This window comes from Elaeis guineensis, chromosome 15 (assembly GCF_000442705.2).
Source record: "Elaeis guineensis isolate ETL-2024a chromosome 15, EG11, whole genome shotgun sequence".
Classification (NCBI taxonomy): Eukaryota; Viridiplantae; Streptophyta; class Magnoliopsida; order Arecales; family Arecaceae; genus Elaeis; species Elaeis guineensis.
Genome location: NC_026007.2, coordinates 16,957,857 through 16,984,833, shown reverse-complemented (window position 1 = coordinate 16,984,833; position 26,977 = coordinate 16,957,857). Strand labels below are relative to the sequence as shown.

The 26,977-nt window shown below is 38.9% G+C and overlaps 1 protein-coding gene across 20 annotated transcripts in view; it reads right to left on the bottom strand.

The window, feature by feature from the left end:
• LOC105057907 (uncharacterized) overlaps positions 1 to 26,977 on the bottom strand; it is a 95,311-nt gene that overhangs the window by 30,763 nt on the left and 37,571 nt on the right. The window contains exons 2-8 of one of the 20 annotated variants that reach the window (XM_073248985.1): positions 25,345 to 25,438; positions 21,423 to 21,478; positions 16,367 to 16,544; positions 10,930 to 11,364; positions 10,780 to 10,832; positions 10,253 to 10,348; positions 9,679 to 9,716 (exon numbers count right to left, since the gene is read on the bottom strand). In XM_073248985.1, the coding sequence (XP_073105086.1) occupies positions 9,679 to 9,716; positions 10,253 to 10,348; positions 10,780 to 10,832; positions 10,930 to 11,364; positions 16,367 to 16,451 (707 nt within the window). In that variant the 5' untranslated portion in view covers positions 16,452 to 16,544; positions 21,423 to 21,478; positions 25,345 to 25,438. Of the gene's footprint in view, positions 1 to 9,678; positions 9,717 to 10,252; positions 10,349 to 10,779; positions 10,833 to 10,929; positions 11,365 to 16,366; positions 16,545 to 21,422; positions 21,479 to 25,344; positions 25,439 to 26,977 lie in introns of those variants that run through there. The other 19 variants (XM_073248984.1, XM_073248986.1, XM_073248988.1 and 16 more) reach the window with 19 other exon arrangements.

Sequence of the window (26,977 nt, the reverse complement as noted above, 5' to 3'; positions counted from 1 at the left end):
GCAATATGTTGAAACAGCTTATCGGCATTTGAGTTTTATCGAACATGTTTTCAGCAAGCCACTCATAGGAGTGATCAATCTTTTGGGTGTTCTTAAGTACCAGCGGCACCTCTTTGTGAAACATTATGCCCGTGGGGGGCCTAGTTGTATCAGATGCACCGTATCGACTATCCATAGTAAGGGTGCACTATGGAGTAGTCGACGGTAGCCCAGTGGCACCTATTTGCGATCCCGTATGCCCAATGGGGCTCAGTTTTATCCGATGCACCGTATCGACTGCCCATAATAGGGGTGGCTGCACTGTGGTGTCGTTGTCGGTAGCCCAGTTATTTTATATTTTAATGTTACTTGCACCGCTTACTTTTGTTTGGCACATAAAGTTTTGAAAGCCTATTAATTACTTATGACATATGTATCATGAGTACTATAGCAAATCTTCGTGTTTCCCTACTGTTCGATGGATTGTTCACTCACTTGGACTAGTGTCTCATTATGTATTTCTATTTTCTTTCTCTTTTGACAGGTTTAAGGCTTTAAAATTCTGCATAGCAGTTGCATCCTCAACACTCATTCTAGCGGAGGTTGGTCATGACGGTTAGAGGGAAAAATATTCATTTTGGGTCCTTCATCCTTGTGCATGTTGGCGAGTGTGGGGAGCTCATTTGAGGAAATTATATTTTGGAGTTGTATTCTATGTTGAATTATATTTTGGGTGGAGTATGCATAGACTAAAAGAAAGTGGCAATAGGATGTATTGTAAACTTAAATATAAAAGTATGGATGTTAAATGAAACTTAATGTTGCTCTTCAACCATGTTAAATGGGACATGACTCTAGTTTATGGTTATGTTGATGGTTGGCTATTATGAGTATTATATTTGCTTTACACTGTAGCAGGTTGAATATCTGATTAGAGCTTTGGCAGGTTGTAGTAAACGGCCAAAGTTTAATAATGCCTTGTGAACCACGGCACAAGATGCTACCAAAACTCTGCCCGATTGCCACACTCATGCCCGATCTAGAGAGGGGTGTGACAGTACTACTGGCATACAATGCAGAATAATGCGGCTGACTTCACCAAACGATGCGACCGATGTCAACGGAACGCTAATGTTCAGCATCAACCAGCTGTCTCGATAGCTGCTCCTCAACCATTCGCATAGTGGGGGATGAATATTCTAGGCTCCTTTTCACCAACATCGAATTAGAAAAATTCTTGCTTATGGCCATTGACTACTTCACCCAATAGGTAGAAGCTGAGCCCCTAGCCAAAATCACCAAAGCCAGAGTAACAGACTTCGTCTGAAAGTTCATTATTTGCTAGTTCAGTCTCCCACGAATGCTGATCACCAACAACGGATGCCAATTCTCAGGCTCCAAGTTTGTCGAATTCTATCAAAGCTACAGCATTTTCCAACACTTCACCTCAGTGGAACATCCGTAGGATAACAGGGAGGCTAAGATAACTAATCGAACCCTTTTATAGGGATTGAAGGTCAAGATCAGTCGAACTAAAGGAGCATGGGTGGACGAGCTACATAGTGTACTCTGGGCCTACCAAACCACTTAAAGGATACCCACAGGAGAGACTCCTTTCAACGTCTCATTCGGAACGGAAGCCATCATTCCCATAGAAATTAGACTCCCTCCACATCGGGTTGACTAAGATGATTGAAGTAATACAGAGCAGCTTCATGCAAACCTAGATTTGCTCGAAAGAGTTCGCGAGAAAGCACGAGTGCGGACGACAGCCTATCAGCAAAAGGTCACAGGATATTACAATTCTCATGTCCGGAATAGAATTCAAAGCCGAAGATCTAGTTCTACAATGAGCCGAAGTCTCCCAATCTATAGAATATAGAAAATTATCTCCAAAATGGGAAGGCCCCTACCAAGTGGACGAAGTTATCAGATCGAAAACTTATCGTCTCAAGCAACGGGATGAGATACCCTTACCTCGGCCATGAAACTCAGAGAATCTTCGAATATATTATCAATAATGTAACTTGATAATCAACTAATAAAATTATCTTTTTCAAGATTGTTATCGTCTGTTGCAACCAGCAAGCCGAAGACCTTGATGGCTAAAGAAGCGAGGACTAATCTATAAGGACTCCTGAAGGCCGCTCGCTTTTCAGCGAGCCAATATCCATGAAGACCTTAGTCATGCGAGAAGCAAGGGCTAATCTAAAAGGACCCTCAAAATCCACCGATCCAAGGCATCAATGACAAAGATCTCGATGGTTAAGAAGCAGGGGCTAACCTATAAAGATCCTTGAAGGCCGCTTGCCATTCAACGAGCCAATGCCCGCAAAAACCTTAGTCATGCAGGAAGTAAAAACTAACCTATAAGGACCCCCAATGTTCGCCATTCCAACCCATATGGACAGAAGACCTCGATGATTAAGAAATGGGGGCTAATCTATAAGGAACCCCAAAGATCGCTCACTTTTTAGCGAGTCAGTGCCCATGAAGACCTTAGTTATGCGAGAAGCAAAGGCTAACCTAAAAGAACCTTCGGAGGGCTAATCTACAAGGACTCTCAGCCCACCAACTTTGGCAACAAGTGAAGGCTAACCATAAAGGACTTTTGGAGGACTAACTTATAAGGATCCTCAGCTCACCAACCTTAGCTATGCAAGACACTGAAGCTAATCTAGAAGAACCTTTGGAGAGCTAACCTCTAAGGACCTCTTGAAGCGGAAGACTAAAGTTGATCCATGAATATCTCCGTAAAATTCCACAAGGCAGAGACCGTATACAAGGATTGAGTCATGCGAATATAAAGTCACCAAAACATAAAAATACTAGCAAAACGAAAAATTTCAATCCAAATTCATTTTACTAATAAACTTGATTACAACAGATTACAGAAGGTACAAAAAGATATCTACAAGAAAAATAAAAGCACAACAATCATTTAGAAGGCCTGCCTTCGATTGATGGAGCTTCAACATGTCTTCGGTCCGATATTCCTCCAACTGTAGTACCTAATGTTTCTCCAGCTGTAGGACCCACAAAATCGACATGTCTACTATCTCGAAGAGCATTAAGATAGGAGTCGACTTCGGAGAAAAATCGTCTAAGCTCCTGCACTCTTCGAAGCGACGTCCAAAGCCATGGCCGATACCTTCGTGACTTTGAGAGTTGCATTGCATAAAGTCATGGCAAGTCAGTCCTCCAACTACCTAACAGTAGCTTTGGCGTGGTTGGCTACCGCCGTGCTCTCCACGAGCTTAATATGGAGCTCGATCATCACAAACCTACCTTACTTAAAGCTTCCCAAAGGTCTACGGTGGTTTATCGGGCCGAGATAAATTCATGCCGAATATCATCGGCTGCTGATCTCTCAGTATCCACCGCTCGGTTGAGTTCTCTGATCATGTCCTCGGTCGAACAAAGGTTGCTTTGAAGTTGACCGACCTGAGCAACTGAATCTGCTTTGGCTTTGTTAGCAACTTTGCCCGATGCTATAGTATACTTCAGCCCTATTATTTTATCCTAGGCCTTGTACAATTGTTCATTGTAAAGAACTGTCATCGCAGCCATCTTCCAGTTATTTTTCCACCTGACTTCACGAATTTATGGCGCTCTTCGATTAACTTGTGCTTTTCGACAAAATATTCTCTTTCGACCTGCTTCAAGCATTTCCTTAGGCGTTCTACTTCTGCAGAAGCCTCATCGTTATTCTTCTTTATCTTTCGAAGTTTCTTTGTTGCCTTGGCAGCATCTCTTTGAGCCCGATAGAGGTCTTCAAGGTTCTCAATTCGAGTCCTTAAAGGCAGAGCTATTGGCAGACGTTTAGTGCAATATTGAGTAAACATACAATCACAACATTCACACCAAACCAACTGAGAAAATACCAAAAACAAATATAGAGGTAAAAATTACTTCTTCATTGATATAAAAATTCTCATTACATTGACAAAAAAATAGAAGAAAAAAGTATAAACTCATATATCTCCGACCTCAATGTGAGGATCGACGAAGGAGCTTGAAACAGCTACGGTTGGCTGCTTCAACTCCACCGATGGCAACAAAGTTAGCACAGCTTCTACAGGAACGAATGCCGGCATAACCTTCGATGTTGGAACAACTTCGAAACGTCCTTCAACAGCCTCTACAAATGGAAGAGCCTTGCTTCCTATGGTTCCTCCTTTGGCTCTTTCTTCTTCTTCGGCTCCTGCCTCTTCTTATTCATCCAGGAAGCTCAGATCCATCTCCGAAAAATGCGTCGCTACCTTCTAATGGTAGACGTCCTGCCCGACAATGAAGGCATCCTGACCGAAATCAACCTTCTCCTAGGAGAACCCCTCCGACGCATGGAAAGCTTCCATTGCCGTGCGCCCAACTTTGGCAGCTCAATCCTCAGCCTTCTTCTCAGCTTTGATGGCCTTAGTTTGGACTTTCTGTCGTTTCTCCTTCTCTGAAGCCAAGTCAGCCTTGACCTTTGCCTTCGCAGCTTCGACCTCCAACACCTTCAGGCAGACAACTTCGGCTTCCACAACCTCCGCCTTGGACTTGGCTTCGACGGCAGCAGCATTCACCTTGGCGTCAGAAGCCTTAATCATCTTGCGCTTTTCAGGCATATTGACCAATTCCATCTCAACATCCCTTAGCCTGTTGATGATGGCAGCGACATAATGGCCTGTTTGCATCCAAGAAGCAAGAAGTTAGCACCATATAAAAAGAACAGAGAGGAAGAACTTATCTGGACCAGGGAGGTTATCATCCGCTTCTGCTGCTTTGCGAAGCTCTCCCCCTCAACCTTCTCCAAGCCTACTTCAAAAAGCCTCCCTTGGAAAATGATGTTGGCAGTCTTCCAATCGTCGAAGACGTCACCGGAGGGTGGTGAAGCTGAGTCCCATCTTCGCTCCGTAGGCACTCCAATGGAGTCTGATCCCACTTGAGCCGAACTACTGCTTTCGGTCGGGGGAGCTAGGAGTGCAGCTGGCTTCAGAGGGCGAGACTAGATCAGAGGAATTGATATGACCCCCACCTGAGCAAGGGCTGAAGGGGGCTCCTTCTGACTTTCGCCCGAAGTTTTTGGCTTCTTCTGGGCATCGGATGAAGAGGGTGCCATTCTTTTCTTCATCACACCCTTCTTCAACTTCTTCAATTCCTCAAGCCTCATTTCTACAGTTAAAAGAAGTTAGCGCCCATTAAAAAAAGAGATCAAACATCGAAAAATCGAAGAAATCCTCACCTCTAGGGTCGGCCAAACTGATGCTAGCATTGAAGAAAGTCTGCTCCGACAACAACTCCTTAGTGGAAAAATTTTGTATCCCCTCAAGATTGTGGAGTGCTCTAAGTCCTCATCTCCCAGCTTCGAGATCTGAAAGATAGAATCCCTCAGCCTACCCTAGTAAAGAAGTCTCCATTCTTCAACGGAGGGCCTTGAAACAAAGAAGAACCGATCCTTCCAACTATAGACCGAAGATGGAGCCCCTTTTATCAAGATGGAGATCCCCTCCGAGGAGAGACGTACCACTAATCATCGGTACACCACTTTATGGTATACAAGGATCGAAAAAGAGAGAAAAAAGACAGACTTTGGTCTTGGAACAAAGAACAATGAAGCTGATGATGAAACGAAAAGAGTTCGGAATAACAGAACAAAGAGAAATGTCAAAGAAGCAAAAAAGCTCAGTGACAAAAGGATGAATGGATAACATAAGTTCGGCCTTAAAGACTTCCTCATACAAGCCGATCCTATCAAGAGGCGGGTTACCGATCCTATCGCTAGGGCTAGGGGGTTCTACTTTGAATGAAGATGGGATCCCGAATCGAGCACGGATGAGACTCAAATCCTCTGGGCCTAATTTGGATCCGATTGCATCGAGAATAAAAGATGGTGCAATACCACACCCCTCATTCGAACCAACAGGAGCTTCCCCCAAAGAGGAAGACAATTCAGAAGATCAGCCTTTGCTAAGACTCCTAGAATCAGCCATTGGAAGACACAGGAAGAGAACAGAAAAGAAAATAGATCCAGAGAGAGGAAGAAAGGGAAATCAGACCAAAAAAGCAAAAAAGAAACCAGGGAAGGGGAAGAAAATCCACCTGTGACTGCACAGGAGGTAGAGACAGTAGATCAAAAGGGAGCCGCCGGCGACCCGGAAGGACTCTTGGTGCATCGAGACAACTAGAAAGGCTCTCAAAGTAGGGAGGCTGATCAGAGAAGAAAGAAAAAGAAAAGCTATGAAAAGTCTGGAAGCATAAGAAAGAGAAGGCAAGAGATACGGCCCCCTTTTATAGGCACAGAAGATCGAAATGATCAGGATATCCAATCCTACCTAACCGTCCAATGAATGACACTTGGCTTGTCCTCATCGACGAGCAGGGAGCGTCAATCAGCTCATTAATGATTTGTATTGAAAATAAGACACGCCACCCTTCGAATTCCACCAACCCTCCGTTTTCTACGATTATAATTATCCTTGATGTGACTCTTCGTTTCGCCTAAGGACCACAAGCACCGTTTCAGCAGCAACAAGTAACATATCTTCGGTAAGTCAGAACTCATGTACTCTCTTCGTCTGCACCGAACTTGAAAACAGGGGGCATATGTTGGGAGGTAAATTGTTGCCAAAGCCAAAGACATAACTCAGTGGAAGGGCACGTGATGAAGTGTACAAAGCCGACACCATAGCATTGTTGGAGATGAATGTGCCCGATCTCGAAGTACATGTCTCCCCTGAACCATAAGAGGATGGTCAGAAGGAGGTCATTCGGTACATAACTATGGACCTTTCTGATCCTAAATTTGGGTTCCTATGATCCTTATTTCCGACGATCCCCCTAAGTAGAACATCAGACTCCCAACTGATCCAGGCTTCGTCCCCTGACCTAAACTTCGCCAGTCGATTCCCATTTCCGCAATAAGCTAACATCTGGACAGATCAATCTCTGACTTCGGCAACAAATATACTTCAAACTCCACCGATCCTTATCCCACTAAACACAGCGGACCCCGGCCACCTCCTTCCTTCGATGTTTTTATTCATCAGACTGCTCCAAAGCCCCCTCAATTGAAGCCGGATCATGCCTGCACCTTCATTTCAAATTCAAAAGTGCCTATGATATCGCAACTGGCTCCAAAGCAGATAAGACAGACATAACTACCTAGTCCCAAAGATCTCGAATGAAAATCTCACCATATCACGCCCAAATCATTCAGACAACCTGCCCAAAACGGCTTCTCAGTCCTAGTCCATAAAATGGTCTACAGGGGACCCCCAAGGTACGCATACAATCTCTCATAAAAATGCTCCTATATTTTTCTAAGATTTGACTTGAGCGTCGGAGGGTCCCTACTGGAGCTAACTCTAGTCAGGACTTATCTTGCAGGTCTCTCTTTCAAGAGGATGCGCCATCGCTCCAACTTTTCTGATCGAGAGCCAGATTTCAGTAGCAACACAAACTAAAGACTAAAGCAAACAAGTAAACAAAAGGCACCCATATTCAAACTAATGGCATGTAACATTCGCTAAATACATCCATTTAATAGAATACTAGCTTGAATTTTAAAAATCAAAAAAGTATCCTAAATCATTAGGATTGTCAAATTTATTAGAAAATGATGAAGAAATGATTTATTTGCTCTAAGCATTAAAAAACTCCAAAATTGCTAGAGATAAAGGATTGTCAAACTGAAATTCAGGAAATGCTAGACCCATGAGAGACATTTCTTAAGCATGATTAATCTGTTATAAGAATAAAGTCATGTGAACTATAGGTCCAGGGAAATAACTGCAACATATATACATTCCTAGAGCTTCTTAAGTGCACACTTTTTGCTTATTGAACACATTAAAGTACTCATGTAGCTCAAAGGGCAAAAAGAGATCAATAGAAGACAAACATATTTTCTGAGATCTAGATTCTAGAATTGTAAGATTCTTTTTTACAAACCAAGATTTTGCAATAAAATGATCCAAGTTATTAACGCACTACCACTACCATGAGTGAAAAATTGAAAAACTGTCAGACACAAATACCTCAACAAGGTGAAAAATTTATGGGATAGGTATGTAGGATAGGCATGGTACATTTCCTAACAATGATGGCTATATACAATAAACCCTTTTAGATCAGAATATGTAATCAGGTATTTGGTCTATATGGGCTTAGAAAAAATAGTATCTTTAGAAATAAGATCTAATTAAGATCTTTGTTGATATGAAGTGTAAGGAATATGCTGTACTTCTGAAGGTATTTATGTATCCTTAACAAGGTTTGCCATACCATGCCGAACCGGCCGGTACATCCCATCTCGTACCAGACCGGCGGGGAACCGGCACAATTCGGCCGGTAAAATCGGTACACCGGCGGTACCGAAGAAAAAAGAACGAAAAGTGAGAAAGAGAGAGAGAGGGGAGGGGAGGGGAGGTGGGAGCCGCCGGAGGCCGGCGGTACCCGGCTGCGGCCGTCAGAGCGCTTTCGAGCCCCGTATCGTCCGATAAGACTTTCAAGAGAGCAAAAAAGAGAGCGCTCGGAGGGGAGGCGGAGAACCTACCGGACGAACGATACCTCCGTTGCGAGGCTCCCGGTGGCCAGCGAGCCGACGTCGACGGCCTAAGGGTGGTCGAGTGGGCGAAGCCGGGGCTCTCCGCGGCTCCGCCCCCTTCTTTTTCGAAACAGACGACGTCTGTTTCGATTTTTTCTTTTTTTTTGTTTTAAACTTATGAAGTCGGCAACTGGGTTGCCGACTTAAGAATTTTTTTAAAAAAAAATAAAAATCGTGAAGCCGGCAAATCGTTTACCGACTTCACTTAAAATCATGTTTTTTAAAAAAATTTGCGAAACAAGGACGATGCCCCTGTTTCACGCCTGCGGTGCCGTGCACGTAGACTGCACCCTCCGACGGCCACGGCGGCCAATCGGAGGCCGTCCAGCGGCCCCGCCGGCTCCTTCCCCTCCCTCTTTTTTTTTCTTCCTCTTTCTCTCTCTCTATTTCTCTCTTTTTTTCTTTCGGTTCGGGTCGTTGGTTCGGTACGGTATGAAACCATACCGAACCGTACCACTAACTGGCCAAAACGGCCGGCGGTACCGGTTCAGCATACCTTGATCCTTAAGGTTAAGAAAATAAAAACTAACAAGCCATCACACTTATTACAGCTTTTTGAATCATCTTTGTTATTTGTTCCCATCAAGGGCTAAAACATCATAAACCATGGTTGCTGCTATAGTAGTTTTATGGTGAAAACAGATGGGCTTTTGCAAGATTAGTAATTCCCTCATGTTTCAAGCATAATAAGGCTCTATTGCTTAACATATTGCCAAAAGAACAATTACCTCAGAAATGAAAAATGCTGATGAAAATTATATATGAGAAAACCAAATTTTCTATCAATAACAATCTGAATAACATGAGCATACAAACAATTAACGACCACCAAGCATTTTCCTCTCAAGATAGGATGAGCTGTAACTCAAATTCCAAACATAATTCTCAACAACATGAACAAGTATGCAAGCAAAATTCATTGTTGAGAAAACAAGATCGGTTTTATGCAAGAGAATTCATTAGAGCATTGGTTCAGGCATTCGACCTACAAAAAGTACTGATTACTATTAACTCTAGCCTATTAATAATTATTGGTGATATTCGTGAGAAAAATATATTGATAAGCTTTTCTTTTGAAATCCAAATAAATAATATAAAGGGTTACCAACCTCTGACTATGTCCCAAATTCACTAACTTCAATTTGACCTGCACATCAAAATCATCAGCATATCAAAGATGCAGATGAAAAAAAAATAATTGATTGAAAAGCTATAGTATTTCATGTAAAGTTGCATAAGCATATAATGGCATAGAGTGAGGGGGCTAGATAAAAAACAATTGCTTAAGACCTAATATATATAACCGCGTGTTATGTTACATGAACTTGGGCATGGGTGCATGCCTAAGAATTGGACCTTTCAATATCCAAGAATTGTCCATGTTTGGATGTCTGTTGCAGTTACTTTAGGCTAAATGTCTGGGTAACATAGGTCGTACATAGAAACATAGACATATGGCACTCATAAAAGTTCCAATAGAACTTAACTTGTTACTCAACGTTGAAATCTGACTAATTTAGTATGCTAATTATAAATTTGCACCAAATAAGTTAGGCCAAATTGAAAATATGATTTCAAAAATTCCTATTCAAAAATTATAATCATCATTAGTGTATGAAAAGTGCAAGGCATGATCTGAAAATTAAGCAGGCAAGCAAGAAAGCAAGATAAGCAGATTCTTACTCCTTTATGCCGTAAGTGCAGTGAGGGGTGACAAAGGACGTGCTTGCATAGTTCATAGTTGGGTATGATATTCTCGTGGATTGTTGGGAATGTCCTCTATATTCAAAAGATGCCTTAGAAATAATATGTATTGTATAAAACTATTACAGAATAATAATAAAAATTATAAAGATTGTCATATGGCCAACATGAAACTCTAACATATTGTAATGAGAACTCTGGAAGTTGGAAACCTGAAGCCAGACTCCACAAAAGTTGAGCCTCTGTGTGTCTTATTTAATTTCTTTGAAAAAAAAAAAGTCTGCTATAGAGTCCATGTGACTCCACGTCCCATTTCTTTCCGGTCTCTCTCACCCCTCCCCCTTCTCAAAAGTCATGTGCATGGCACATGGAAAATTCTATTTTAGGATGGTCATGTAGGAGTTCGCACTTTCTTTAGAGATCAACTCCCTTTATTAGATCTTCATTATTTTACTACTGCTAATAATTCATTAGTGACAATTTGCAATATTCTTACATGACATCACCTTGGGATCCTGCATTGCTATTCTGGTCCTCTCTCGAATGCGTTGAAGTGTTTCTGCATCCAATTTGAATAAAATAATGAGGGGAAAATATAGAAGAAAAAACAGTGAGCAAAGGATGCAAAAAATCACATGTCAGATTCATCTAAATACCTGCACTGTGTTTTCTTCCCTTGTTCCATGGAACATTCCCCTTATTTGCTTTAGAAATCTTCATTCGTCTCAGTCTTTCTTTATCATCTATTTCAGAAGACTCATCATTTGAAATTTGGAACAGTTGAGAATCTGAATTAGAACAAAATTTCAACATAAAATCATTTCTGTTGTCATTCTCAGTGGGAACCAAGTACTTTGGTTCAACAGTAGCATCTACTTTAATAAGAGGTGTCTGTTGCTTGTCAAGAGACCATCCTTTAAAATTTGTTTTCCTTGCTATTTGAATAGGGTATTTCCACAAAGAGCCCACTCTTTCTTCCTTTACTAAAGAAAGTCTGTCCACAATTTTGCCATGACATTGGGGCTGAGTCTTTAGTGCACCTAGATGCTTTCTAAAAGCAGACTGAGAAGTAAAGATATCTGCAAAGAAAACTACACAATAAAAGGTATTAGAGGAGAAGAGAGAAAAACAAAATTAGATGTAAGAGTTTTTTCTTTTTTAATCAAGAGTCTGAGTTTGCTGCTGATTTGTTATATCATTTCTACAATTGTGGTGTAGAGATATTTTTCACTTAATTGCCAGAATGGGGGGTGGGTGCAAGAGCAAAACCAGATGCAGGTTATAGGAAGCAGATGTTGTACAAACACTTCCAATATGAAGTGGATAGGAAGTGAGTGTGGGTTTGAGATTCTGAGAGGATTCCAAATCTAGGTCATTCCAGCTACTAAGATTTCTTATACTTTCTTCCTGCATTAATAGGTTCATTAAACTGTGTTTGTCTAGGCTGGATGCATTACAAACAGTATGTTACATAAGCAAATTTGTCCTTAAAACTTTAAAATCTATGTAAATTGTAAAGTATTCAATTGAACCTGTTGTTTCATGTTGTAAAAACTCATAGATTTTTACACAATGGATCATACAATCCTTAAAGGCCAAAACAAAGTGTTTATATTACTTCTACCAAGTAAACCTTGTGAATCAGAGGAAAAGTAACCTCAAAAGGATATCCATTAATCTATAGGTAAGAAACTTAGAAATAACAAACTATAAATGTTCTATGAGGATTAAAACAGCTTGTGAGAGAAGAAAGAAAGATGAATGGGAAGAGAGGATTTCCAGTTTTTTGCTAGATTATTTAGATGACATGCGCTTCGTCGCTTTTCCTTCATCTGGCAGCAACAACTATTAGTAGCTAAGAGACCAAATGCTCCTAATGGTCCAGCTGCAACTTATATCAAGGTCTGCAATCTTAATATCAAGCACCATTATGGTACATTACAGGTTCAATACAATACGCAACCAGTACTGAGATCCCTTTTTCTCGCTTTTTATCATAGTACCATCTGAAACCATGTGGTATGGGTCGGTATGGTACGCTACGCACCCTGGTTTGGGGCAGTACTGGGCGGAGCGATAAATTGATGTAAACTAGTTCTAGATCCATCAACCAAGGTTCAGCTAATTTAAGAAAAAAAAAAGAGGGGATATAAAGGCATAAACTAATTTAATAAAATTTACTTTTTAAGAATCCTCATGGTGCAGCATAGATATTGAAGCATCTAAGTTTGGAGTGACAAATGCCAGTCTTTTCTAGGTTCCCTCATTGACATATAAGCAAGCTGTTCTCAGGACCTAACAAATGGAGCAGTTGTATTCTTTACTCCTAATCTTTTGAAGGAAAAATATTAATGAGTTTTCACTGGAATGGAACATGTCATTTTGTGTCATGTCGGTGCTTGTTACCCACTCAAAAACGTGCATACAGGTTCCCTTCTGATTGCAGGCAGACTAGGAACAAAGTTAAGCCACATGTTAGCCCAATGCTAGTGCAGCATGTGCCATACAATGCTGACTACCATGGGTGGTCACACCAATCCATGTAATTGACTTCAGAGCTTAGTTCCCTAGGAAAGTATGTAAATTACTTGCAATATATACAATTCTTTAATGATTAGGGTAGAAATATATTGGTTCTTTTAATAACAATGTTCATATTCAATGGGAGACAATTTAATTATTACAAATAGTCAATATATGTGCCCTTACTACTGCACTTGGCCTGACCAAGAAACTCTTTTCCTTTCTTTTACATATACATCTAGTAAACATTAGACAGCCATGCCAGCCAAGTCGACCTCTAGCAATCACTTGATTTGAAGGGCATGCCTAGACTCAAAAAACTAATAGAAAACAAAACATCCAATTCACTAATGGTCAGTTGAGTTAGCATACAAGACAACCTCATATTCCCCTACATTTTTAAGATGGTCATTTCTCAAAGATACATTTTTCCTAAAGGAACTTTGTCAACAATCAATACTAAATTGAAATTAATCTGAGCATGTACAGAATTTGCTTTGAGTAGACAATGACTATCTTTGATAAAATGTCATTAGAGTATGTTCGGGAGATACTTGCTCCTTTGATCTACAACTTCCAGTTGTGGAAAATATACAAGATTGCCCTAACTAATGTAAAAGTTCTATCCAGGAAATCCTCTTAACATTATGTGTGTGTGTGTGTGTGTGTGTGACATCACTTCTAGATATTTTAATATTGTAATGTAACAAAAAGCACCTAACGAAGTTTCTAGAATTACTTCCTGAATGTGGCCCAAATTATCAATCTTGAGGTGTACCCTTTGAATATTACAACAGAGCCTAGTCAAAATTAAGTGACCTCATCTTATTTACTTGAAGCAAGAGATGGGTGCAACCAAATTTTGAGTCAGGTAAGAAGAAGCTGATTTTTAGAAGTACTAAAATAAAATAAGAAAAATGCTTAGATGGTGTATAGATAAGTTGCAAAGAGATTTTGAAATGAATGCGATTCTCATACTTCCTGCCGTGAAGGATTCAGCAAATTCAGGACCTCATTCCTTTTTGCATGAGTATACAATTTAAGACTAAGGCTCATGAATGGAAAAGGAGAACTATTATTTCTAGATGAGCTGTGGCCAATGCAAGCCATGGTTAGGATGGGCCAAGGCTATAAACAGCACATTTTGAGCCCAAAAGGACCTCAAACATCATAACATCTAAACCATATTTTATGAAGATTTCAACAATTGATTAGAGGGCACATTAGTCATGATTTTATTGTTTTTGTTGGAGACAATTTAGGAGTTGTATGGCCAGTCATATGATATTTATTTACCCTCTAGTTTTCTAAGGTTCTATTTGGTTAAGCTCTTAAGAGTGCCAGAAAATACTTTCTGGCCCTTAGAAAGCACTCTAGGATGGTACAGTGATGTTTGGTAAAAAATCAAAAAACTATTTTGGCTTTATCAGAAAGCTAAAAAAATCTATTTGAGAAAAGCCCTATTTTGAAGCATTCCCCAAAAGTATTTTCTAACTAATATCGAAAAGCTGTTTTGATTTAAATAATTTTTTTTTAATAACAGAAATATCCACTAACAAATCTCATAATTATATCATTATACTATAAATATAATATAATATAATAATAAATTAATATTATGATATATTACAAATATATAATACAATCTATTATAGTATTATTATATTATTAAAATATAATTTGATATAACAATATTTATTAATAATATAATATTATTATATTATAATAATACAATATAATCTGTTATATTATAATTTATTATTAGATTAGATATTATCCATTATATATAATAATATAATGTTATTATATTATAATATAATATAATCAATTATATTATAATTTATTATTAGATTAGATTATAATCCATTATATATTACATCATAATTATAATAATATTATATTATATTATATTACATTATATGATAATAATATTATACAATAAAATAGCACAATACTTATGTTATAGACATATAATATAATCTATTATAATATTATTATATTATAACATAATAATATTTTAATACCAATATAATACAATTATATTATATTATTATGTTATAAAAATATAATATAATCTGTTATATTATAATTTATTATTAGATTAGATTATAATCCATTATATTATGTTACATTATATATTACATCATAATTATAATAATATTATAGTATATATTATATTATATTAGGTTATATGATAATAATATTATACAATAAAACAATATTTTAAATTGTAATAATATTTATATTAGACATATAATATAATAATCTATTATAATATTACTATATTATAATAATACAATATAACATAATAATATTTTAATAATAATATAATATAACACATTATAATCTATTATTACATTAGATTATAACTAATATATTATATTACATTATTATAATAAAATTAGATTATGATTATAATAATATTATATTATATATTATATGATAATAATATTATATAGTATAATAATATTTTAATATATAATATTATATTATATTATTCTCTACTATACAATATTATGCAATGTCTTTTATTATTATTTTATCATATCAAAAATACTTTTTTATTTTAGTTACCAAACATATGTTAAAGTTTCAGAGCATTTTATAAATGTGATTATTAAACAACAAATAGTTTTTGATAAAAACTCTATTTTCAAAAGCTCTACTTTTCTAAAATTCTACTTCAAAAAGTTCCAAAAATTTTACTACCAACAGCAATCCCAAACAGAGCCTTAACGAGATTGGAGATGACAATCAACGTTTTCCTTCTTTTATTTTTTGCTTAGCAGGAGATTTAAATGGAATCAAGTTGGAAAAATTAGGGGGTGAATTTAGTACATTGAATGGGATGGTAATTTCCTGAAAAGCAAATCAAAATCAGGATTTCTATTTCAGCATGGAAAAGAAGAGAAAAGAAATGCCTTTTGGCCTCCACTTCCCTTGCTAAGCTATCATCATGCTCCTTCTCTTCCCCCTAACTTCACCTACTCTATTTTCTTTTTTTCTCAATTCTACCTTCTATTCTGTAGAACAAATCTGAGCAATAAATGGAATCTTAAATCAGAAGCAAACCATGGAAACCACTTCCTTCATCCTCCCAAATTTTGTTGCAATTGAAACACTAGGAAAATCTCAAACCCCCTTCTTTATCATCATCTCTGATAGAAGTCATTGGACTTTGCTAAACAAAGAAGCATGGATCTTAGTTTCCAAACCAGAAGCTGGTGCGGCGGCAGATGTGAGTGCAAGTACAGGGAAGTGAATATTCTAGAGAGTAGAGACAGTTTAGTAAGAACTTAAGAAGCCGGTGTTAGAGTAGTGTATGCCCTCAAAGCTATTTCCATGTCATTGCAAACATTTGTTGGATTAATGCATAAAGGTTTCCTTTCCATGATCACATACAGTATATTATATGTACCAGAAGTTGGCCACAGAGACAGAAAAGAGTTCACAAATACTCCAAGGATTTTATCCAATTAAATTGAGTGTTTTTCTAACAAGAAGGATCATATAAACCTACGTATTCGAAATTTATTCATAGCTATGGGTGAGGTTGGGCATTGCACTTACAAGGTTGCTGAGATGGACAGTGATTTCTTGAAGTTCCTCCTTCACAAAGATGAGACGGAGCAATAACGTCCAGGTATGCCATCATACTAAACAGTGATTATTGGCAATCTACATCACAAAGCAATGTCAAGGATAGAGGAGCGAACTGGCTGCATGAGCTTCCAAGTGATCCCTTAACCTGAAAGGCAGGATACTTTACTATATTCTGGTGGATCGATAAATTTGCAGCTAGACCCATGTATCAACAATGATATTCTGGATTATGTTCTTAAGAGAAGCACAATAGTTTAGTGGGTCCAAATGTAAGGGCCAAACTTTCCAACAAGGAAACCATCATAACCGCATAGTGTCTATATTAGATTATAGTGTCAGATAAGTATAAGACCTCAAATCCAAGCAATAACTTAATAGGTTTTGAAGATAATTGTTTTTATAAAATTATGATGATAATTAATCAATTAATTAATTTTAAAAAGGATTTTATGCAAATAGATTTTACAAAAAAGATGTCTAATATGATCTATGGTTTAAATGAGCCATGACATCATGGAATGCCGTACCGGCCCATACCCCCCGGTATCGGATGTACCATACCACAACGATCTCACACCGATACATCGTTTTAGAGCATACTAATACTACTGTACGGTACCAAACCGCGTACCAATATTACAGTAGAATTTTATCAGTACAGGATCCGGTACCGAGACGGTGAATCTTGTATGACATTGTATGATTATAGTTCTGATCAAGATTTACGGACTTAGTATCGGAGCCTATGCCGGCCGGTCGATGGTACGAATCAGTACGGATCTGTACTGGACTGGACCGGCACGAACTGATACAGAGGAGAAGATGCAAAACCAAGAGGAAAAGAGAGAAAGAGGGAAGGGAGAGGGAAGGGGAGGGAGAAGAAGGGAGGCAGTGGCTGAAGGAGACGCCGGCAGTGGCCATATGCTGGCCACCGTGACCGTCGGACGATGCAATTATGGCCACCCCTGTTTCATGGGATTTTCTTTTAAAAATCCCAATTTTATAGTAAAGCCGGCAAACCCATTGCCAGCTTCATTGTTTCTTAGCTTTTTTAAAAAAATAATCTAATAGTGAAGAAGCCAGCAAACACATTGCCGGCTCCACTGTTCATCTTGATTTTTAAAAAAAAAGCCGATGCATGAACAGAGGCGGTAGCCCCTGTTCTACGGTTGTGGTTCACCCACGCATTTTCCACCGTTTGATAGCTACGACAGCCACCCGGCAAACTCCAACAACCCCTCCGCAGGCTACGCCTCTCTCCGATACGTTGCTTTCCCTCTCTCTCTTTCTCACTTGATTAGGTGCCCTATCGGATAATGCCGAGCGGCGGAGGCCTCCACGGCTCTCCGACGGCCTCAGTAGGCCACCATCGGCCTCCAAGGACGTCGTGCCGTATCTCCCTCCTCTCCTCTCTCTCTTCTTCTCTTTTCCTCTCCTTCCTCTGATGTACCATTTTCTCAATCGAACCATCCCAATTCTCCGCCGGTCCAGCTTGGTACAGGGTGTACCGACTAGTTCGGATCGATACGAAATTCCATAATTCTGATAATGCTATATTCGATGGTCATATGCTCATACTATGATATTGGAATGATGTGCATGAATTGCAGGACAGCTTATGCAAGAATAGGAAGACCAATTAGTTTCATCCTATTCACCAAGAGGTTCAGTAATGCATTGGGCTCCTTATCTCCATACTAGACCATATTGTTAATATGTGACTAAGGCAGACCTAAAGGAGTAGATTTTTAGAAAATAGAAATCTCAATTGATCTATCCCATTAATGTACATAATATATATCATTAATCTCCAAAGTTGGATCATCAAACCGTTCCGAACCAGATGGTGCAAGACGTTCCGAGCCATCCCGACGACAAATCAAGACAGTTCGGCTGAGCAAAACAGCATACCGAAGGAAGAAAAGAAAAAGAAAGGAAGAGAGAAAGGAGAGGGAGACAGGGGACGACACCATTGAAGGCCGACGATGGTCCGCTAAGGCCATCGGAGGGTCGCGGAGGCCTCCGCAGCTCGACGTTATTCGAAAGGGCATTTAATCAAGCGAGAAAGAGAGAGAGGGAGAACGATAGTATCGAAGGGAGGTGCAGCCAGCGAAGAAGATGTCGGAGGATGCCGAATGACCACCGTGGCCATCGGACGGCAAAAAATACGCAGGCAGAGCCACGGTCGAGGAACAAGGGCAACCGTCCTTGTTCATTCATCGATTTTTTTAAAAACGAAGATAAATAGTGAAATCAGCAAATCCTCGACCATGGATTTGCCGGCTTTACTGTTTAAGAATTTTTTTATAAAAAACTTAAAAAATACTAAAGCCAACAATAGGTGTCTCGACTTCACTTAAGTGAAGCCGACAAACCTATTGCCTTTGCTGGCTTCACTATAATCAGAATTTTTTAAAAAAATCCTATAAAACAGAGGTGATCGCCCCTCCTTCACACTCGCGACGTGAGAGGCCATGATTGCACCGTCCAACGGCCATGGTGGCCAGCTGGAGGCCCTCCGATGGCTTCTCCTCTCTTCTTTTCTTTTCCTCCCCCCTCTCTCTCGAACACGGATTGAGGATGAAACAGAGGCCTTGGTGGCCCTCTGAGCGCGTCGGCGGCCTGCCTGGGGCCACCACCGGTGTGTCCTCCGACCACACTCTCCCTCCCTCCCCCCTTCTCCCTCCCCTCTCTCTTTTTCTCCTCCCGCTTCCCTTCTCCTTTTGTGTCGGTTCGCACCGGTCCGATCCGGTATAGAACCATACCAACCCATACCACTAGCCGACTGGCATAGGTTCCGGTACCGAGTCCGCCAACCTTGCTTCGAACCAGTTGGAATAGGATTTTAGTTGAATGTTCTCTCATTAATTGGATTAAGAAAGATCCAGATTTGATTGGAGAAGAGATTGAGCTTGAGCATTAGCTTGTATACTCGGATTAGGCTAGGTTAGGTCAAGTAGACCTAACCTAAACAAACTAGAGGCACTTCGATACGATCCAAATGGGAGTTAGCCAACCTGGAACAACACCCCAACCTATTATATCAAGATACCTCCCAAAGGTGGTTGGCTTGCACCCATCTAGAAGTAGGGGTCGGCTCCCTCTCTGGACTTCCCAATAGGACTCCAAAGAGGGGTTACCTAGATAAGAACCCACCACCACCTTTCCCTTCTCCTTTCTCTCTTCAAGTCCTAGTAGGACTCAACAAGGAGGGTGCCCCCTTCCTCTATATAAGGAAAGGGCATCCCCTGGGGTTGGTATTCAAGTCCCAATTTCCACATTGGTCCCATGCCAAAGGGAGGCACACTAAATGGCAAGGGTTTCCCTCTCTAATTAAAAGATAGAGAAAGAGATAGGAAAGCATGCGAAAGAAGTCATTTTAGCAGAGCATCCCTTTAGCCTACAGTTCCTAGAGATTCAAAATCTCACAAAGCTCTAGAAGACACTCATATGGACTAAAGCAAGTAAGATTAATAATTCTCAAAGGGAAGTTTGCTTTTGCCGCCTCAACATCTCCTAGGAACATGAAGATCAACTATAGAATCACAATCATGGGAAGGTGTAATTCTTTCTAACCCATATACAAGCTTTTTTATATAGTAATATCATGAAAATATCCTAATATTCCTCTGCAAGTATCCCAATGATTAGGATTTTATCAAAGGGTACTGGTTCAAGATTCAAGGTGAATTTTGAAGCAAGTGTATGACCCTAGGTAGCACATCCTGTTACTAAAGCATGGATACTTCAAATTGCATGGTATGTCCATATCGGATAAGTAGGAGATACCAATACCTATCTAAGACTACTAAGATGTGTCCCAAAATCTCTAACAGACTCAAACTACTCTCTCCATCTATACACACCAAAATCTCTAGCAATAAAAGAGTCTTATCACATGGATCATCTTCTAAATTGATTTTCTTTTGTCATGAGTAAAGGTCCTAATTCAAGGAGCAGTGATGAAATGATGACCCAATTTCAAATGGCTAGCTATGTGTTAAGGAATGATGATGCTAGAAGAATTTGGCCTAATCGCGTGGAATTGTGAGATTTTTTTTTGGCTAATGAGTTTCTTGGGACCCAGCCTGGTGGCAAAAGTTAAAATATTATTGGGAAAGTTCTGAATGAAAAATTTTTAACTATTATAAGGATATTCTGGGAAAGGGATATTTTGAGTAGGAAAGTTTTAACATAGTATATTGACATGCTTACACATTTTTTAGGATATTTTATTTTATGCCAACCACCTTAGTATACTAATGATTATAGAAGAATGATATCAGATGAACTATGTCCAAAAAATATTTAAAAAAAAAAAAAAGAAAATCTGTGTTGCTTAGCATTGTCAAGTAAAACAATTTTAGTAGCAAAATCAATATCAGTTCTTCCTCCAGAAAAAAAATAAACTAAAACATCAAATAATTAATAATGATTTTCTTTGAGATATATGTAAGTAATTCTAAATAATTCATCAAAAAAAACTACATAATAAGCAATAACAAAGTACAAACATGTTTTTATCCTTGGATCTCCCATGCATCAAATATGAACAAAGGAGGAAGAATTACTGCGTGTACATGAACAAGAAATTCCAGCAACCTTCACACAATGTTTTCTATCTCGATAACGAACTCCTAATTATCAATGTGAAAGGTGTCTAAATCAATAATATTGCTGAAAGGAAAATGGTTGACTGATATGTGAAACTAGTCAGCAATTCATCTCAGGAATAAAGCCTGTTAGCTTCATACATGCACCCATCATCTTCTTTATCTTTACATCTGGGAATGCACCATGTGTAGGGAAAAATATTATAGAACATCTTAAAGACTTGATTACTTTACCAACAAATATTACTCGCACTGAATTTAGGATTATTTGTGACAAATAGAACAGAGAAATTTATACCAGGACAATCAATACCAGCACTAGCAATTGTACTATATCACTTTCTCTAAGTGTCGGAAAAGAAGTTAAACAATATAAATTATTAAAGAAAAATCGGATTATAACATGTCACCTGTCATGTAAGTTGAGTTACGATATTCAATAATTTCAAGACAGGACACTGATTATCTGCATCAACCAAAGTAGCAGATGATGGTAAAGAACTACCAATCAATTTAGACTAATTAATTGTTTAGTAATACTTTGAGTTTCTTATAATCATCAGCAAAGTGTGCATCAAAGATGATTGGTAGATGTCTGGAGTTGACAATATATCCACAGCAATATATAATCAGACAGGTTGGTATCCATGTGTCCTAGCATTCATGGACCGCACTGCTGAGAAATCCACAATAAGCAGGAAAAGTCATTACAGGAAGAAAAATAGGATGATAACCAGCCATGCGACTTGAGGTGCCATATTCAATAATTTCAAGACAGGACATTGACTATCTGCATCAGCCCAAGTAGCAGATGACCGTGAACTACCACTACTGCAGTTTACCCTAATTAATTCTTTAGTAATACTTTGATTTCCTATATAATCATCAGTAAGTTATGCATGAAAAATGATGAGTAGTTCCTGTGGAGTTGACAATACATCTAGAGCAAATATATAATCAGCCAATTTTGGTATCCAAGTGTCCTAGCATTTGTGGACCACATAGCTGAGAAATCCACAAGGAGGTTGCTCATCTTCTTATTCTTTGCTGCAACAAATAGCACCATCATGACTGATATAAGGGGGTGTTTGGCTCGCGACCGGAATGAGAATTGGAATGAGAATCAGAATCAGAATCGGAATGTGTTGAGAAAAGAGAAGGGAAAATGGAGGAAATAATTTCAATTGCAAAAGTTGTTGTTTGATACAATGGTCACCCTCTGCACATTTATATACAAAACCTACAAAAATAATCAACGCCCCTAATAAAGCAAATTCCTAAATTACATGATTTCTTTCCTAAAGCTAAGATTACTTTCCTAAATTGATTTCTATCAACCATAAAGCAAATTCCTAAATTACATGATTTCTTTGCTAAACTGTTAACAGTCCCCCTAAAGATGGTGGACGTATATCCCTCGTACCCATCTTGCATACAAGGGAATGAAACAATCTACTACCAAACCCTTCTGTGAAAACATCAGCTAACTGATTTTCAGAACTCACATACATAATATCTAGAATCCCAACATTCAACTTTTCTTAGATGAAATGCCGATCAATCTCAATGTTTTGTACAATCACGTGGAAGATTGTGAGCAATACTAATGGCTGCCCTGTTATCACAATACAATAACAGTGGCTTTTCTTCAAGTAGTCATAACTCTCGCATTAGCTTCTGAAGCCACAAAAGCTTACAAACACCTTGTGCCATTGCTCTGTACTCGCTCCTGCAGTTGACCTTGCTACTACACTATTTTTTGCTCCCCCAAGTAACTAGATTGGCACCAACAAACGAACAATATCCTGTTGTGGAACTTCTATCATCAGGGAATCCCACCCAATCAGCATCAGTAAAAGCTTCTATTTTTAAGTGTCCATGATTGGAAAAAAGTAAATCTTTTCTAGGAGCAGATTTTAAGTATGTCAAAATATGGAAAACCATATCTAAATGAGTAGTTAAAGGATCATGCATGAATTGACTCACCAGGCTTACAGCATAAGCTATGTCAGAATATGTATGTGAAAGATAGATTAGCCTCCCAACCAATCTCTGATATTGTCCCACATCTATTGCTTCTCCAATGCCGCCTTTTAGCTTATGATTAGCTTCAATAGGTGAATCAACAGGTTTGCACCCTAACATGCCAGTTTCTTCAAGTAAATCCAGAATATATTTTCTTTAAGATATAAAGATACCTTTCTTGGACCTTGCAACTTCTATTCCAAGAAAATACTGCAAACTACCCAAGTCTTTGACCTCAAATTCCCTAGCCAAATAATGTTTTAAAGTGAGCATTTCTTCTTGGTTGTTTCCTTTTCACAACTATATCATCAACATACATAATGAGAATTGTAATCTTACCCAATAATGTTTGATAAATATAGTATCTGCATTGCTTTGTTGATAACCAAAAGCTATCATGGCGCTACTGAATCTGTTAAGCCATGCTCTAAGTGATTGTTTTAGGCCATATCAAGCTTTCTTCAACCGACAGACTTTTCCTTCAGTCTTCTGATCTTCAGAGCCAGGCGGAATCTCCATATAAACTTCTTTTTCCATATCACCATATAAAAAAGAATTCTTTACATCAAATTGCTACAACTCCCCATCAAGATTAGCTGCACATGATAAAAGAATACGAATGGAATTCATCTTTGCAACAGGTACAAAGGTTTCTTGATAATCTATTCCATAGGTCTGAGTGAATCTCTTGGCTACCAATCGAGCTTTGATTCTCTCGATGGATCCAGCAGCCTTGTACTTAACAGTGGAAATCCATTTGCATCCTACTAGTTTCTTATCCAAAGGAATAGTAGTAAGCTCCTAGGTTCCATTTTTGGCTAAGGCTCTCATCTCCTCTATCATGGCTTATTTCCACTTAGGGTCATTGAGGGCTTCCTTCAAAATTTGTGGAATAGAAACTGAAGATAGAGAAGACACAAAAGCTCTATAGGAAGGAGATAAGGAGTTATACGAAACAAAGTTAGAGATAGGATGTTTAGTGCAAGATCTAATTCCTTTCCTAACAGCAATTGGAAGATCAAGACTTGAATCATCAGAATTGGAAGTAGGTATTGAATCATCAAAATTGAAAGTAGGAATTGAAATAGGAGACTTACCATATGATTTCATGGGATTTGAGTCCAGGATTGAAGTTTGAGTAGGTAGAATGTGTTCAATGGCCAAGTCTGCTTTTTTCCTGTGAGCATATCACAACAAGTCTGGCTTATTCAATTTCATATTCCTCTGAGTTGCATTACTTGTTCCTCCAACACCTTCATTCAGGTGCTGCTCATTCTGCTCCAAAAACACTATTTTTATCCTGACTTATTTGACCCTTATCCTCCCTCTGTCTAATAAGGTAGATAGGAGACACATGTGCTGGTAAATCTGATAACACAATTTGGAATCACCTCTTCCTTTCCATTCTCCTCCTGAAGAGGTGACACATAATACGGTTCTATTTCTTGGAAAGGACATCCATACTGACAAAGACTTTCCTAGTGGGAGGATGATAACACTTATAGCCCTTTTTAGTAGTAGAATACCTAATAAACACACATTTAAGTGCCCAAGAATCTAGTTAGCCGGTATGGTGCCGATGAATAAAACACACACCCAAAGATCTTTGGAGGAATAAGATATGAAGTAGTGCCTTGAATAATTTCTAGGGGACTTTTAAAGTTGAGTATATTCAGAGGCATTCTATTGATTAGATAGGCCGCTGAAAGGACAGCATCACCCCAATAAGACTTAAGAACATTCATAGTAAACATAGGACAATGGGCGACCTCTAACAGATGCCTATTCTTTCATTCTGACATCCCATTTTGAGCAGCTGTGTTAACACAACTGGTTTGGTGCACAATCCTATATCCCTCCAAGTAGCTGAAAAAAGTACGTTCCATATATTTTGTGTCATTATTAGTTCGCAAAATCTGAATTTTGACACCAAACTGGGTGCAAATCAGATTATGAAAGGACTGAAAATAAGAGAACACCTCATTTTTTGCATGCATCAAATAAATCCAGATCATCCGACTACAACAGTCAATAAATGAGACAAACTATCTATAACCAGACAAAGACACAATAGGACTAGGACCCTACACATCAGAGTGAATGGCTGCAAAAGGAACATGACTCTTATTATTACTAGAAGGATAATAAGTTCTTGTATGCTTAGCAAATTCACAAACATCACAAACCAAAATCTTCAAATCACCTGTTTAATTAACTCAGGAGACAACCTTTCTAAAATATAAAATGATGGATGTCCTAATCGTCTATGCCATTGAATTAATTGTTGAGAAGTAGATGTGGAGGCACCTAGTAAGGCTTGACGGTTATCAAGGCTTATATCAAACAAGTACAGACCATCTTGCACTCTCCCATAGCCAATCGTCTTCCCGGTGCTCAGGTCCTGAAGAACACAATGAGAAGACTAAAATTCAACTTTACAATTCAAATCGCAAGTGAGAGCACTAACAGATAATAGATTATGGGAAAAACTAAGAATATGAAGAGTAGAGGGCAGAGAAAGTAAAGAGGTACAACGTATTGAACCTTTCCCTATTATCGAAGATAAAGAATCATCGGCTATACAGACTTTATCTTTATCCGAACAAGGGGAATATGTTAAGAAATTATCTAAAGACCCAGTCATATGATCAAAAGCCCCAAAATCAATAATCCAGGAATGATGTGAATTTGAAGAAATAGAGATAAAAGATGTATGAGATATACCTGACTAAGGAAGATTAGAGGAAGAGGAAGAAGCAATGGAGGGAGAATCAAGTCGAGCCATAAGGCACTGAAGAGTTTGCAACTCTTCAGTGGAAAGATCACCGGTATTAGTGCTTTCATTGGGCCCAATTGTCTCCACTATACCTGACATATGAGCTTGTGATTGAGGACTTCCCATTTTTCGACCACCTCGTCCCCCAATTGGCCAACCATGGAGTTTCCAGCAACTTTCTTTGGTATGTCTAGGTTTTCTGCAATAATCACGAATGAGGTTATCTTTTGCAGAGGATTTTTGATCACTAATCCTCACTGGTTCTACTTTGACAGGTTTAGAGAATGAGTTCGCCACCATATCCGTACGATCTATAGGAGTGGCATTTAACATAGCATTCCTCCGGCTCTCCTCCTGCTGCACATAACCATAAGTCTGCCTCAATGAAGGGAAAAGATTCTTACCCAGAACCTGGATCCGAATCTGATCATATTCAGCATTTAGTCCAGCCAGGAAATCATACACATGGTGTTTCTCCATTACTTTCTGATACTTAGAAGCATCCTCAGAGTTGGAGGGTAAGTACTCATGGTAATCGAGTTCCTACCATAAAGCACTAAGCTCAGAAAAATATTACGCAATTGACATCTCCCCCTGCTTCATTTCATGAACTTTTTTTGCAGTTCATATACCAATGCATCATTCCTTTGATGAGTATGTCTGAGCAGCAGCATCCCATATTTGTTTAGCTGTGGTAAGAAATAAATAACCATGAGCAATTTGTGGTTGCATAGAATTAATAAGCCAAGACATGATAAGAGAATTTTCAAATTTCCATTGGCTTAGGGTCGGATCAGTGGCCGGAGGTTTCTACCTCTTGCCTGTGATATAGCCTTGCAATCTTCGGGCTTGAATAAACAGTAAGCAAGATCTTGACCAAGCCAGATAATTTGACCCATCTAACTTAATAGGACTTGTTGGGTATAAAATACCCCCCAGCCGAAGTTCGTGATGGGAGTGACCCTCCGGGGATCCAACTGACTTTCGACCTCCGGCAACGTCTCTTCAAACCTCCCAGACGGCCGAGCCTCCGCCACACTCCCAAGTTTTGTCGACGAGCAGGACCCCGCCAGCACCGACCGGATTCTTCGCGACATCCGGACTCCTACGGGAGCCAGATCTCGTCTCCGACTCCAGCCACAGGCAGACTTCGTCCGGACTCCT